Consider the following 17,237-nt stretch of genomic DNA (forward strand, 5'->3'; position numbering starts at 1 on the left):
GGGTGAATTTTTAACTAATACATAAATGGCTATGCCTAAATCAACTAAATCTGAAGCATGATAATAAACACTAAATAACAGCACTATCTTATCTGCTAATATTGTTTACTGGACTAATCATCAGATTTCTTATATATCACTGTTTAGTTATTGTAGTGGAAATGAAAAAATATTTCCATAAATTTTTCTTTCATGCCCTATTTTACCCCATTAGGCTTTGAATTTCCAAAAAACACTGAATCACAAAGTTTTCAATTTGTAACTGAGAAGTCAAACACAAATCTCCCTAGCTGTAGCTTTAGATATGCTTTAGTAGTACTAGAATGATTTACTTTCAAAAAATCTGTCATTTGTTATTCTCCACCAGGGTTTCAATTACCTCTTGTCGTGCCCTGAAATGAGAAATGTCCTGCCCACTATCCTTCCCACCCCTCCCACAGTGGTATTCTCCCTCCACTGAACCTACACAATATATTCATCCATCCTTCCACAACACCCTGCTACCAACCCCTTAGCTCATGGCCCATTCCCCTGTGATAGACCTTGATACAAGACCTGTCCCATACATCCCACCACCACCACCACCACCACCACCACCACCACCACCACCACCACCACAAGCTGGCTGTCTGCATGAATGGCCACCAACAAACTATGGCCAAGAAACAAGTGGACCACCCTGTTACTGAACATGCTGCCAAACATGATAGCCTTCATTTCAATGACTGCTTCATGGTCTGTGCCATATGGATCCTACCCGTTAGCACCAGCTTTTCTGAACGGCACAGGTGGGAACTTTCCCTGCAATACATCCTATGTTCCCGTAACCCTCTGGCCTACACCTTTGTTAGTCACTGTCCTCATCCATCCAGCCCATTCCCTGCTCCCATTCCAGCACTACGCAGCCATCAGTCCACCACCACACCCAGTCTTTTTATTTTTTAAATTTATGTATCTATATATCTAATTATTTCTCTATTTATAAATAAAATAGAGAGAAACATTCCACGTGGGAAAAATATATTAAAACAAAGATTCTGTGACTTACCAAACGGGAAAGTGGTGGTAGATAGACACAATAAAAAAAAACACACAAACACTAAATTTCAAGCTTTCGCAACCCACGGTTGCTTCATCAAGAAAGAGGGAAGGAGAGGGAAAGACGAAAGGATGTGGGTTTTAAGAGAGGGTAAGGAGTCATTCCAACCCCAGGAGCGGAAAGACTTACCTTAGGGGGAAAAAAGGACAAGTATACACTCGCGCACACACACACATATCCTGATATGCGTGCATGTGCGCGTGCCGCGTGTGCACGTGCCGCGTGTGCATACCTGTCCTTTTTTCCCCATAAGGTAAGTCTTTCCGCTCCCGGGGTTGGAATGACTCCTTACCCTCTCTCTTAAAACCCACATCCTTTCGTCTTTCCCTCTCCTTCCCTCTTTCCTGATGAAGCAAGCGTGGGTTGCGAAAGCTTGAAATTTAGTGTGTGTGTGTGTGTGTGTGTGTGTGTGTGTGTGTGTGTGTGTGTGTGTTTTTTTTTTTTTAATTGTGTCTATCTACCAGCACTTTCCTGTTTGGCAAGTCACAGAATCTTTGTTTTTAATACATTTATCTATTTATTTATCTATTTATTTAATTATTTATTTCTCTCCTTTTCCACTACTCCCCCCCCCCCCCTGCCCACCCCCCCTACTTCCCTGCTCTCCATCTAACCTGCAGCACTTCGCTGTCTGCCATCCCCACCATGCTATCCCTCCCCACCCCAGCCTCCCCCTTACCCCCACCCAGTCACCACTCCCATCATGCACTGGTGCTGCTGCTCGCAGTGTGGTTTCAGTTGCCCGAGACTGCAGTCTTGTGTACGAGTTGCGTTTGCATGAGAGTGTGTCTCTTGTTGATGATGGCCATTGGCCAAAAGCTTTAAGTGTGAAAGTGTTTTTGTTGAGCCTATCTGCGACTCACATCTCCGCTAAATACAGTAGGAATTTTGGTTGTCCACATACACATAATATAATAATAAACACACAAACAATTTTTGCTGTCTTTATTTTAAAAAATACAAGCAGTGTAAAGAGACTTTACATTTCTTTCTTTCCTCTTTCTCTCAGTAAATTACCTGGTCTGTACGACACTAGTTACAAAACCTCCGTGGCATTTTGCCCCGGATTTTTAATACCCCAGTCTTCAGAAAACAAAACCTCGATTTGTTTTATACAATACAATGCACTCTTGTGTAATATCAAAACTGAACACAAATTTCTTTCTTAACAGAAAATATTAAACACAATGAATATCTCTGAGGAGTATTACATACTGAAGTTTTCCATGGCAAACAGAAGACTTCATTTACATGTGGCAGCTATACTACTCATCTAATAGAAAAAAATAATCTTACACTTCATCAAGAAAATTAAGGAAGATACACTTTTCTGAGCATTTCAATTACACACTACATTCATATATGACTGACGTGAGAAATACAATGTGATTATCCTACATTTGGTTTTGCGCAGCTTCTTATATTTGTGTTCTTTATAAATTCGCAGTCTTAACTATGGTGTACTTCATACTGAATGCAAACTGTATCAGGAAATATATGCAGGCAACACTGAACCCTAGTGAACACCAACAGCAACCAAACATTTGAATACAAAAATGATCACAAATTAAAAGTGCCATATTTTCTGAAATGCAACTTTTAACAGTTTCATCTCATAAGCAACAGTGACATTTACTTAACCTTAAGTCATTCTTTACATACCTGTGTTTCACTGGAACTGACCTAATAAATTCAACACACAGTCAGCCTTCTAGACTAGGCAAAGGTCTGTGCTGTATTGGTAATATGTGCCTCAAAAGAATAAGAAATAAATTTGTACAGTTGGACTGCACACAGAATTTTAAAAATGCAACAATATTTTAAGTAAACTGATAATTTTATGAAACTGTCACGAACCTTCCTTCCTTAGGCAAGAATTGTGTTTTGAATTATTAGCATTATTGTTCTAAAAATCTGATGTAAATATAAAATTCTATTTAGAATGGCTAGAAAAAGAGAGAGAAAGATTATGCAGCTACTGATAGCCAACAAAACCAAGGTTTCAAAGACCTTCTCAAATCTAAATATTATTACGTGACTGCTGCACTTCTCTAATCCCAACTTAGCTTCCACTCACTCACTCACTGCCACTGTTACAGAAACTGAAGCAATAAAGAAATGCAAATACCTATACATTTAATAGTGACACAGTGCCCGTAGTGATCTGAATACTGGAGTACTTTCCCTACACCATTTAAGACACTATCTGTTCCCATAATGAGTAAAAATTTTCAGAACTTATTAAAGTTAATAAGCTTCAGATATATTTGTTCTGGTGATACATTTGTCTGAGTACTATGAATCACTTCTTGGAACTGTAATTTGCAGCACAAGCAATCTGAAAGCATTATGGATGCCATGATGTATTCTTATAGTCACTACTTCTCCAATTCCCAGTTACTCAGGGCTGACCCATAACATTTGTCTTATTTCAAAGAAACAATATGTTGAGATTCAATGGTTTACCTATGAGCTATTCCTACAAATACAATTTTGTAACTGCACTGTTCAGTACTGATTACTACTGATCGATATAACTTTATAGGTACTCTATTTATGCCAGAAGTTTATATCATATTTATATTTAATCTAAGCATAGTAAATATATTTAAAGAATCATCATTCTCAAGTACAAATCTAATATCCCTAACAGAAATGATTAAAAGCAGATACTGTGGGTCTTAAACAATGGCAATATAACTGTACCTGACATAGTAAAATATCTTTTTGATTAAGTATGACAATCGACTGCAAAACTCATTTTAAGCAAGAATTCTGATACCAAATAAATGACAATTACTTTATTACAATTAAAGTGAAGCCCAGCAGTAACTGGGAAAATGAGAAGGTAAAACACACACACACACACACACACACACACACACACACACACACACACACACAAAACCTGTAGGCATATATGCTCAGCAGAAGGTTGCAGCCTCAAGTAACTTTGTCATTGCGACAAGAGAGCAATGACTGCAGGTACGTGAGCTGCACAGGCTTGTGTTGAGAGAGCTGCTCCAGCGCGTCTTCCACAGTGAACCATTTCCTTTGGCGACCTGTTAAGACAACCACTATTAGAAACCACAGTCATTGAAAGGAAAAAAACAACACACATTTCCTTGACCAAGTTCCAAGTGCCATACCAAAACCCACGAAAATATTCATCCAGGTGATGGCTATCCATTATTTTTCTTTTTTTCCAATTTGGTAACAGATTCTAGTTGTAGATGGTAGTAAGACAAAGAGAAATTAGAAAGTAGACACTGCAAATACAGGGTCTGGCAATAAAACCTCCCTCATTTTAATAGGTTGTCACAGAAAAGCTAAATACGATAGTGGAAAATTACTTATTTATGAAAAATACATACCATTGCCATTTTGAATAATTTGGTTTTAAAAATTGTATCTGCTAAATGGTGTCCTCCACTGTTGACACACTGACTAAGTCTCTCCCAAAAGTTCTCCATACATCTTCATGTCATTTCTCTTGGAATGGCTGTCACTTTTTGAGTAATGGCCTATATGTGCTTGCAGTGTTGTGGGATGATTGTACACTACAGCCTTTAAGTGTCCCAAAGGGGGGGGGGGGAATCATAAGGTGATAAGTCAGGCGACCTTGCAGGCCGCATATGTCTCCTTGCAAAGAGACAAGATGACCAGGAACAAACTTGCACAATATTTTCATAGAAAGCCGAGAGGTGTGGGGACACTGCTCTGTCTTTCTGGAACCACACTTCTTGATTTTCATGAACTGCAATAAAATGGTTTAGCCTAAGTTGGAGGAAGGTCTTTAGCATACGACAACTCGATTTGAATTAACTGTTACTGTGTGGCCAACTTCGTTGAAAAAATACAGTCCCCATACAAAACATTCAGCAACAGTGCATCAAACTTTCACATGAGGGCTGTGTAGTGGTTGCCGACAAATTTCTTTAGGGAATTCTGCAGCTCAGTAATGGAAATTCTGTTTGCTTACAGTTCGTGATACAAGGAAACTGGCTTCATCCGAAGAAAAAAAAATGAAGCACCAAGTGGAATGTTTTGAAGAATTTCCTCACCCACAGCTATGCGAGTCTCAAAATCTCTTTCACTTAATTCCTGGGTAACCACCATTTTGAGGTGTGCTTATGAAGTTCTCCATGAAGAATTCTTCTTACTTCCTATCAGATAATCCCAGGGCAGCTACATGTTTAAGTGCTGAACACACTGGTAATTGTTGCACAGACACACTCACATGTGCCGCATTTTCTGGCGTTGTTTCAGTCTGAGGATGGCCAGGAGGTTTTCTTTGAAGTACTGAACCTGTCTTTCTAAAGTATGGCACCTACAGTCTAATAGTTTTTCTATCCGTGACACAATCATGTCAGCCAAGTTTGAAACATCTCTGAAATGCTTATCGAGTACTAATCATAGAACCACCATTACGAATAAATTCCTCCACAACAAAAGCATGATGCACACTGAAAATGGCACATACAGTACTTTCAAACGAAACATACTCCACATCAGTTTCCTCGCTACAACTCGCACACAGGCTATGTCAAATGCGGGACGTTTTATTGCCAGACCCTGTATATAATAATATTATAGTAAAACAAATAAAAAATCTAAGAACTAAATCCTCCAAACAAGGTTTTGGAGGGTCACTGAGCAGGGAGAAGAGATTAGTACTCTCCAGGCTGTATTCAGTTTTTGCAAAATATCCATTGGGTACATTGGAAGAAGGAAAAAAGGCGGGGGGGGGGGGGGGGGGGTGAAGATTGTTGGAACTGGTATAAAGTTACAATTAAGGGACAAAATGGGAGTTCAGCACTCGATGGAGTCACGTGCGGAACAACATAAGATTTGTTACACACAATAATTGAGAATCTATGTCAGCTAGATTTAGTAGGAAGCAGAGTGCACTTAAATTCTCAAAATATAGGTTGTGAAGTATAGGTAAGTGTTGTACAGGCATAAGAAGTAAAGTCTGTTGAGGGCTGGAGAGATGGTCATCAGGAGAGAGGGTTTTGAAATAAAAAGAGTGAAATGAAGTAAGCTGACTGTGTTCTGAAATTACATGTTACGTAAGGGCTCACAACGGCCAGCCTGAATGATAGTTGAATACCAGAATATAAAGAGGGCGAGGTGGTCGTTCACGTACGAGCTGGCTGGTAACTACTTGAGAGCAGAGATGGGCAAATTGCCTGAATGTGTGTGCTCAGTCTGAAAGACTGACTTAAGATAGCAACTTGACTGTCTGCTCCCCAAGTCAATGGCTAGCAACTACCACGTGGCCTCCTCCCCACCTGCAGATGCATGTGACAGTTTATTCAGGAAAGTTGTGCATGATGCTGGTTAATTTAGCAGAAAATGTGGCTCAATACTAACATTTCAAGTTCCACCAGGTACATATGCGACTGTGGTAACAGACATTGCTAGATTGGTTGTAGATTCAAATACGAAAGCAGTGAAGTATAGGGTATAGGCTAGGTGCTACACAACAGATTCATATCAGGTTATTTGGTCACCAGTATTGTGATGCCAAGTGATGGTTTAAGACAAGTAACAGAGGACATATGGCCGTGTGTAGAAATATTTGTGCAGGAGATCATGTGATTATAGTATCAGATATTGGAGTGACTGAAGAGAGTACAGCACTGAGGGTGATATGTCTGAAATAGGATCAGCTACTCTTTACCAGAGAGTGGCCACAGCCAGCCTTGGGTGGACATGCTAGTAATCCCTGTCAACACAGAGCTGGATGGGCTGCTGCTGGCTGAAAGTCTAGCATCGGGAGTACACTAGACATAGCCTCCATCTGAATGAGAGGGAAGGATAGGTTAACTGCTGATCTGGCACAGAATATATGATGGGGAGGATGCAACCAAGTGATATAGGCCGAGAATCACCTTTTCTAAGTTAGTGTCATCATCCAGAGAGGCAGCAGATTTCTGCAAATTGTGTAAGAAACCAACAAAAGGCACGGTTATTTTTCAGAATATCAAAGGATTAAGAAATAAACTAGTTGTGAAAATGGTTCATGTGAGACATCTGATGTGAAAACCCCACAACATTTCATTGGCGCAACTGACCAACATTTTCAGCTGCAATTAAGACTGCCGAGATGTGACTGAAGCCTTTAATTTTTGGCAGTCAAAGTAGGAAATACGCAGGTGTGAAGGCACCAAATTCTGTTACAATAGAGTAAAATTTTTTTACCAGTTGCCGGAGGACAGCTACACCACTTGTAAGATGGTCAACCAAGAGCTTTGGTGCATGCACAAATGCTGTAGTTCATATTGTGCTTTGCTGTTGGCCACCCCAGAGCTCTCTGTCAGGAGCTGCATGCCATGTGTGTCCATGCTGACATATGATCATCTTTGCCATTGTCATCAGACTGTCACTACCAAAGTGTTATTCATTGTATGACCTTTCATGCTGCAGTCACTAAGAGTATAGAATTGCCAGCACTGTACCCCATCTTGTGTTAAGTTTGTATTCAGTGTCTCTGTTCACCAGATTTATCGAGCTGCAAATTTCCATCTCTTCTTTAATAATGCAGTCTTGACATATGTCGAAGAGAGAATTTTGTTATTTATGCTGTCCATATTGTGTCCCATACTGAGACAATGCTCGGCCATTGCTGATTTATCTGGCTGGTCCAGACATGGGTCACCAATGTTCAACACATCTACACTGTGATCAAAAGTACCCAGACACACCCAAAAACATACGTCTTTCATATTAGCTGCATTGTGCTGCCACCTACTGCCAGGTACTCCATATAAGTGATCGCAATAGTCATTAGACATTGTTAGAGCAGAATGGGGTGCTCCACGGAACTCACGGACTTCGAACGTGGTCAGGTGATTGGGTGCGACTTATGTCATATGTCTATATGCGAGATTTCCACACTCCTAAACAACCCTAGGTCCACTGTTTCCAAGGTGATAGTGAAGTAGAAACGTGAAGGGACACGTACAGCACAAAAGCGTACAGGCCAGCCTCGTCTGTTGACAGACAGAGACCGCCGAAACTCTAAGAGGGTCGTAATGTGTAATAGGCAGACATCTATCCAGATCATCACACAGGAATTCCAGACTGCATCAGAATCCACTGCAAGTACTATTACAGTTACGTGGGCAGTGACAAAACGGATTTCACGGTTGAGCGGCTGCTCGTAAGCCACACATGTTGGTAAATCCCAAACGACGTCTTGCTTGGTGTAAGGAGTTTAAACATTGGACGGTTGATTAATGGAAAAGCGTTGTGTGGAGTGACGAATCACGGTACACAAACTTTTTTTTTTTTTTTGTTTTTGTGGTTTTAGGGCGCACAACTACAGTGGTCGTTAGTGCCTAGACCAAATTAGGAATGCACTGCAAGGCACAATGTTAAAACAGTAACTAAAAAGAACAGCACTAGAAAAGGCACATTAACAAGCAAGGGATTAAAAGAAAATAGCATAATCATATGTCCTTAGACAGGTTTGTCAACTGGATAAAATTAAGAACGCGAGCAGCTGCTCCTGGGTCATCCGCTAAAATTTCATCCAGAGTACATGGCAGGCCAAGGTAGAGTAGTAAAATTCGGACAGGATGTTAAAATGTGGCATACCGTCAGCACTTGCCCACATGGGCAGAACAGCACCGGCGCAGCCATCAGCAGATGGCGGTGGCTGAACCAGCAGTGTCCAATCCATAACCGGGCCAAAATGACCTCCTCCCGCCGAGAAGGGCGTGAAGACGTCATCCCAGCCGTGGGGAGAGGTTTCAAGGCCCAAAGCTTGTTATCAGTAAGTGTAGACCAATCGGTATGCCACAGCGATAAAATGCGCTGACAAATGACCCTGCTAAAATCAGATGAAGGCACACAGCATGAAGCTGTCCGAGGCTGGAGGACCGAAGCCTTGGCTGCGGCATCTGCAGCTTCGTTCCCATGGATACTGACATGGCCAGGAACCCACATAAAGGTAACCGGAAAATCATCATACGTCAGGTGCTGAAGAGAGCGTTGGATCCGGTGCTCGAAAGGGTGAACCGGATACAGATCACTGAGGCTCTGGATGGCGCTCAGGGAATCACAGCAGATGACATAAGCAGAATGTCGGTGGTGGCAAATGTAAAGAACAGCCTGATAGAGGGCAAACAGCTCAGCTGTGAAGACCGAACAATGGCCATGGAGCCGGTATTTGAAACTGTGTGCCCTGACAATAAAATAACACCTGACACCATCATTGGTCTTAGAGCCATCTGTATAAATGAAGATCATATTAATGAACTTCGAACGAAGTTCGACAAACCGCGAGCGGTATACCGAAGCTGGAGTAACCTCCTTTGGGAGCGAGTGAGGTCAAGGTGAACGTGAACCTGAGCCTGGAGCCAAGGTGGCATTTGGCTCTCACCCACTCTAAAGGTTCCAGGGAGTGAAAAATCAAGGTGCTGAAGGAGGCGACGAAAGCGAACTCCAGGGGGTAGCAGGGCAGATACATACAACCCGTATTGATGGTCGAGAGAGTTGTCAAAAAAGGAGCGATAAGACAGGTGGTTGGGCATTGCTAATAGCAGACAGGCATACCAACAAAGCAGTATATCGTGCCGGTAGGTTAGTGGCAATTCACTAGCTTCAGCATGAAGACTCAACGGGACTAGTATAGAACGGTCCGATCGCAAGACTTAATCCCCGATGTATAGAATTGAGGTGGCGTAAGATGAACAGCCATGCAGAGGAATATACGAAGCTCTCATAATCCAGCTTTGAGCAGACAATTGACCAATATAGGCGAAGTAGGACGGTTCGATCCGCTCCTCACGACGTACCGCTGAGAACATGGAGGACATTTAGGGAAGGGGTACAATGGGCAGCCAAATGTGACATGTGGAGACCAGCTAAGTTTCCTGTCAAATGTAAGACCTAAAAATTTTGTTGTCTCCACGAATGGGAGAGCAACGGGACCGAGATGTAAGGACGGTGGGAGAAACCCTTTGTAGTGCCAGAAGTTAATACAGACCATCACGGTACACAATGTGGTGATCCAATGGCAGGGTGTGGACATGGCGAATGCCTGGTGAACGTCATCTGCCAGTGTGTGTAGTGCCAACAGTAAAATTCAGAGGTGGTGGCATTATGGTGTGGTCGTGTTTTTCATGCAGAGGGCTTGGGCCACAAAAGTAACAAAATCTTCCAGTCAGTGTACTCGTACTGGGACAATGTTTTTACAGAAGTTGTGGAAATTCGCAGCTCGACATATTTGGTGAACAGAGGTGCAGGATACCAACATAATACAGGACTGGATGTAATGTAGGCAATGTTCAACTCTCGGTGACCAAACGTAGGTCAAACAAGGGATGACATTTCGGTGACAACAGACAATCTGACAACAAAAACATCTATGGTCACTTGACAGCATGGACATGTGTACCGACATATGGGTCCGATGAAGGATGCTGGGATAGCCAATGGCACCACACAGTATGAACGGCATGCACCAAATTCATTATGCGACAGGTGCCGTAGCTGCCCTTCTCGCTACTGGTCAGGAAATCCTCAGCATTGGCAACTGAATTTGGCACCTTCATGTCGTCGCATTTCCTACTTACACTGGCATAAATAGGAGGCCTCAGTCACAACTCAGCAGTGAGTGTACGCCACACTATGATGTCCATCAATTGCACTGATGAAATGTTTTGAAAATTTCATGACACCCAACGTCTCATCTGAAAAGCATTTCTGCAACTTATCTGCCAGGTGAGTCTCAAGCAACACATGGTAGATGAGCTTCCTCAATTTTGCTTCACTTTTGGATCAAGACAGTTGAGTGCTTACTGATGTCTTTTCAGACAAAGGTCAAAGCAAGCTCAAAAATGTGTACCCAGTAGTTATTGGACTTATCACAATGTCCACATAATTACAACTAAGCATGCATTGCCATAGAGTAGGGGTAAGAGGGGTATCATGGGCCCCTGCCTGTCATTTGGGCACCTCAGTATCTGATAAAGCCACTAATTCGAAACCAAAAAGATCAAAATGCTTACAGATGTCTCAAAATAAATTTGCCTCCACGGTAAAAAACGACACACACCCACCTACACAAAACTGAGGATCAGATGTGCTACTTCCTGTCGAGGTTTGGTTCAATGAAACTATTTTATGCATGGAGGAGTATACAAGATAAGTAGTGACATGTCTGTCAGCATAGCACTCACAGATCTGTCACACCTTAACTCACCCATTGTCCTTGCATCCTCCCAGTCTGACAGTTCTTCAGTCACAACCAGCACAAAAACTTCAGTCCTGTGTTTCCTCTCACTGTTCTGGAACACCATTAAAATAAAACAAAACAAAAACTTTTCAGTTCTCTTGCATATTACCAGTGAACATGAAACTAAGCTAGAAAGGTGAGAAAGCAACAACTAGTACACGTCTGAGATAAAGTACTCAAATAGGAAATGAAATGTGGATGTTGAAAAAGTTTAAAGTAAATGCACAATATCAATTGGTTAAAACATGGCTCATGCATTCACCCATTATTTAAAACAAGATTGCCTGCACACAATGAGGTTATGACAAAACTTGTGGGATAGCAATAAGCAAATACACAGAATGTGGTAGTATTGCATACACAAGGTACAAACAGGCACTGCATTGTCAGAGCTGTCATTTGTACTAAAGTGATTCACATGAAAAGGTTTCCGATGTGATTAAGGTTGCATGATGGAAAAACAACAGATTCTGAATGTGGAATGGTAGCTGGAGTTAGAAGCACAGGGTAATCCATTTCAAAAATTTTGCAAACTGGTAGTGGCTCCATAATGGTGTTGTCTGTGTTTACATGGAATGGACTGGGTCCTGTGGTCCAACTGAACCAATCATTGATTGGAAATATTTATGTTTGGTTATTTGGAGACCATTTGCAGCCATACACAGACGTCATGTTCCTAAACAATGGAATTTTTATGAATGAAAATGTGCCATGTCACCAGCCACAACTGTTTGCGATTGGTTTGAAGAACATTCTGGACAATTTGAGCACATTATTTGGCCACCCAGATCGCCCAACATAAATCCCATAGAACATTTATGGAATATACCCGATAGGTCATCTTTGCAGAAGTGTTGCTGATGCAGGATTTTGTGCACAATGACCGATAGCGGCAGCGCCAGTTCACCTCAATATTTCTGCAGGTGAGTTCAATGACTTGGTGCATCCACACAACATGACAAAAGGAGGTCCAATGTGACTTTTGTCACCTCAATGTATTTTCCTTTTTTCTTTCTTTCTTCATCAAAGGAAAAAGACAAAATAATAAAACAACATTTTAAATTCTTTCTTCGTTATCTCTAGCAGTACAAATTTTACATACAAATTAGTTCTGAACAAAAATGGGAAATACAATAGACAGTCATTCCAAGTAAGTAAAATTACAGTTTGGTCCCATAGGATATATATATCCCTCATTTTGACACACTTAACTGACAACAATCCATCAATGAGCTGCTGTTTCCATCATATAAATTTTAAAAAGAGTAGCAATATTGCTCTTATATAAATCCATAAGGGGGGGGGGGGGGGGAGGAAGCGGTCCTCAGCAATAAAGACAAATATTTATGGGGAATTATTGCCATTTTCGTGCTTTAGCTCAGTTGGGGAGTGGAGCTATTCAACTTCTAGCTAAGTGACATATCCCATTTTTACCAGTACCACTGCCACTTTTCCTGTTACACTCAGGAGTAGTGAAAACACCATTTGTTGGTAAACTGTACACGAGTTCTAATTTTTTATTTTCTTTCCACTACCATTTTATCAGATGCATGACAGAGGAAGTAATAGTCCCAGAACTTCAACAGTAAATCTCTTCATGATTCACAATGCCTCTCTTGCAGTGTATGCCACTGTAAAGCTCTTTCATGTGCTAAACAATTTCCTATGATCACACACACACACACACACACACACACACACACACACACACACACACACACACACACACACACACTTACAATGAGTACAGCAGCCCAATTGCAGGAGATTTCAAAGTGTCCATTATGGGTAGCAATGCATGCTGTGTTACTAATACTGTGACAGGCCTTCACTTGTGTTGTACGACACTAAAAAAAAAGGTCTCATGGATATGCTGTTAAAGAGGTTGTTGCCGATGTTAACTAGGGTAGCAAACTGAAAATTTTTTCATATGCACCCCACATTCAAAATCCAGTGGGTGAGGATCTGAATACCGGCCATTTGTAGCACTATTTGGATGTATGACATACCCTATATTCTCACAACTAATAGTGATGTGCGGCCTCAAGGTCGTGTAAGAAAACTCTAGTAGATATTAAGGGATCTGCCCTGACACACTATAGTGTGCCTAAATCACATTAGTGATAAACTGATCAAGGGACATTTTCCAGCAACATAAACAGCATGTCCTTTACAGTGGTCCAGTGCACTAGTCGATTCAGTTGTCTGAACAGTATGCAGAGGACTATAAGGAGATTTTCTTCCCCACATTTTATTCAACCCGAGCTTGCACTATATCTCTAATGAACTCGTCATTGATGCGATGCTAAAACCTGATCTTCCTTCTTTTTGTATCTCACTGCCCCCACACTATAGGGCACATGTTGAAAGGAATACGTCTCTTCAGCCCAAAGGTCACCTTCCAACGTTTGTTAGAAATGTGTAGAAACACCTGACACATGCATATGTAAATATATTTCTCAGTTTAAAGACGGATGAAATTTATCAGAGTAAAATACTGGGAAAATTTACCTCTCGTTGCTGTTGTGCCTTTGATAAACAGTTTAAGCATTCAAGTGCCGTGGGAAGCACTACCACAAACTGGTTGCATACAGGTGACGGAAGAAAATAATCGCTTGCGACTCATTATCTATGTCCAGAACTAGTTTCTACTGGCACTAGAAACACTATAGAGAGTTTGCATGCCCGGGCGTAGTATAAATAATGCTGGACGCCGCGACACTGGGGCGGCACAGCTAGCCCCAGGCTCGGGACTGCACCCGAGGACACGTGGCCAGCACGTGGCACAGCTGGGTAATTAGCGGCGGTGGCAATTAGCAGCACCGCAACGCGCGGTGGCCACAAGAGACCGAGAATAGCTTTCCAAGTGGAACTCCGCCACGAGCACCTCCTTCACGCTTTGTATTGCCTCCCAACAAAGCAGGCAGGTAAATTAAAAGCAGTCATCAACCTGAAGCAAGGTTTGCACAGGCACGTGCCTATACTGCCGCATTTTGGCATTGGGACACTGGATTGCGCTGGGGAAATTTTCTTTATATTTATATGAAGACCAGTGCCCAGACTTCAGTTTCCTAAAGCAGCAGAACACAATTACTGAAAAGAAAGAGAATTTGAAAATTATTTCCGATCGCTGTTAATTATCGTTACCTGTATCTGAGTGTGCAGAAATTCACAAATCAATTTTGTTTTTATGTTACTGTGATGTATTTATGTATATTTTATTTTGTTAAATAAAGGCTTGGAAAAGTGTGTAGCGTAGAAGTGTAGTGGTCGCAAAATAGTTTTTTTAGTAAATTTTTGAATTCCATATTCATTAACAAATGAAAATGTTTACGAATACTGAATAATAATAATAATAATAATAATAATAATAATAATAATTAATAATAATAATAAACAGTTAAAAGGAAGTCACACTTGATCAAGGTCCGCGTCACTTTCCATTTTTAACCAGGCATAACGTCCGAGACAGGAAAGAGAAATAATAATAATATTTAATAAAAGTGACATTTTCATTTTTAATTTATCGTAGCAAAATAAATCGGCCATGTACGAGTAGGACTCGCGCACTGCTGGTTCCGTACTAACTTAATGACGTATGCACACATTTTATCCATTGCGGGAATCGAGGATACTGAAGATTTTTGCGTGTTATCGAAATTGATACTGCCAAGATATCGGTCCCAGAGATTCCAAGACTTTCGACAATGCTGTAATTTCAAGTTTCAAGTGAGGTAACAAATGACAAAAGAAATGTCTTCTTTTACTTATACTGTGTAACCTTCCTTCTTGCCAATTTCATGATTTTATGTCAACGCGAAGTACCCTACAAGTTTCGACGATACGAGTTTTCGAGAATCAAAATATGTGACAAATGGCCATGCCTTTTGACTTAACTGACTTAAAAGTTACAATTTTTTTACACCGCCAAAGGACCACAGATCGTAATATGAGAAATTTGAAGTTTATACGTTTACTAGTTCCTGAGAAAAACGGTTCTTAACAGTCGGTCGGTCGGTCGGACGGACAGAGCGATTCTATAAAGCGTTCCGTTTCCACGGATTGAAGCACAGAACCCTACCTCAAATTTTAATGACATCCCATATGCCTTATTGTGAAAGGAGGAAGTTATATGCATTAATAATATTATTCAAAAATATGAAAATATTTTATTTTCTATTTGATGCGTCGCATTTTTTGTACTAAGTTTTAATTTATTGGGAATACTTGCATTTTCATTTGGAAAGAAATTAAAATAGAAATATATTTTATTATGATTAAATATTTTAATTAATATTTCCATTTTCTAATACATATGGAATTTTAATAACACTAAGAAAGAATGCTATCAATGAGATTCGAACGAACAACTTCACCACTGCTGAACTGTCACGCCAAGCATTCAGCCACCGGAAACAATGAACTCTAAATGAAAAGTACTTCATACTGGTCGGAAATAAGTTTTCAAAGGCGAAGTTTAAATTTTTTTTAATTGTGTCGTACTGCTTTATGAAATGGACATCCAGGTTCTGATCTCGAAATCATGCAAGTATTAAAAAAAAAATCTAAGAGGACCTGCCCGGAAATTCATCTTGCCAATGTTATATTAGTTCCTTTGACGTGGTCTTTATAAAGACCTTTGGTGGGATTTAGGAACACTGGACAAAGTTTCGTCATGTGGAGCTACAACTTTGCTGCTACATTACACGCAAATGTTGATTTTGTGTAAGAAAACCAGTACCATAGTCGCAAGAGATTGATCGCAGTGTTATATCCGGTACAATGCAATTCAAATAAGTCAAGTGGCTTCTACAAGACTACATCTATATTATGTCAATAGCACATTTAAATGTAAATTGTTTTAATTTTGTTTGTATTAATTCACTGCTGCACGTTTGTCACAGGGTATTTAAAATTTTATTTTCCATTTTTATAACAAAGTGAAAGCAGCTTAATAATTTTACGTCCCTCGTTGGTTTTTTAAAATGTCTCCCCATAAAATTAACCTTTTCCCACATCGCCGGCCCTGACGTATTGGTTAAATTAGTGTGGTGTACGAATTTGACTATTAGTATTTCGGGATTTACTGATTTGCACTATTAATCAGTAGATACACAAACAACCAATGCCATAACAAGCTAAGATTAGTCCAATAAGCAGCTCCCAAGCAATCTGCCCCGGTTAACTACAGTTCTACCAATGTAATGCAGTTCGCTAGTTGCCCTCTTATAATGGAACGTCTGTGCGCTCTCCGCGCCCTTTCGTTGTTGGCACTATTTTTTCTCGAAGCAACAGATTTTCAATCAGTACAACACATTATTTTAGTACCAAACTAAAATAGCTTGTAAATCTGTTTACATGCCAGCTCTCCAACTTAATTACTGCATGTAGGGCACGATTACACGCGGGCAGTTCTCTGAATAGGTAAAAAATTTCAACAACACCGAGTGCTGGGTCAGTCTCCAAGCACATATGGTGACAGTGCCAACACGTAGACAGCGTGTCTGTATGTTGTGCGATCAATGGCTTCTGCGACACTGTGAATGTGACCAGCTCTTCTACTACTACTTAAATACACTACAGCTGAGTAACTGGTAGTCCGTATACAAGAATGGTTACTTGATACAAGACAGTTATGTCCTTAATAGATGTTATAGTAAGGTGATGCTGAGTTTCAGGGCCAAACTAAGACATTACAGCATTGTTTTGAAACAAGAAGGTTTGTATTATCCTCGTAATTTGTGCTTGGATCGAAATGAACAAGTCGATCAGTTACTTTCGTTACTTAAAGGAGTACTCTGAGAGGTACGATTGAGATTAAATGAAATATACATAAAAATTGAACCAGAAACAACAATTATAAAGCAGTGAATACGCTTCTATAGATAC

At 40.6% G+C, this 17,237-nt stretch overlaps 1 protein-coding gene across 2 annotated transcripts in view; it reads right to left on the reverse strand.

Moving 5' to 3' along the window:
- Window positions 1-2,027: 2,027 nt before the first annotated feature.
- Window positions 2,028-17,237, reverse strand: part of LOC124605386 (diphosphoinositol polyphosphate phosphohydrolase 2) — a 170,615-nt gene continuing 155,405 nt past the window's right edge. Inside the window, exons 3-4 of one of the 2 annotated variants that reach the window (XM_047137027.1) lie at window positions 11,316-11,400; window positions 2,028-4,161 (exon numbers count right to left, since the gene is read on the reverse strand). In XM_047137027.1, coding sequence (XP_046992983.1) covers window positions 4,043-4,161; window positions 11,316-11,400 — 204 coding nt within the window. In that variant the 3' untranslated portion in view covers window positions 2,028-4,042. Of the gene's footprint in view, window positions 4,162-11,315; window positions 11,410-17,237 lie in introns of both variants that reach the window. The other variant, XM_047137026.1, reaches the window with a different exon arrangement.

This window comes from Schistocerca americana, chromosome 3 (assembly GCF_021461395.2).
Source record: "Schistocerca americana isolate TAMUIC-IGC-003095 chromosome 3, iqSchAmer2.1, whole genome shotgun sequence".
Classification (NCBI taxonomy): domain Eukaryota; kingdom Metazoa; phylum Arthropoda; class Insecta; order Orthoptera; family Acrididae; genus Schistocerca; species Schistocerca americana.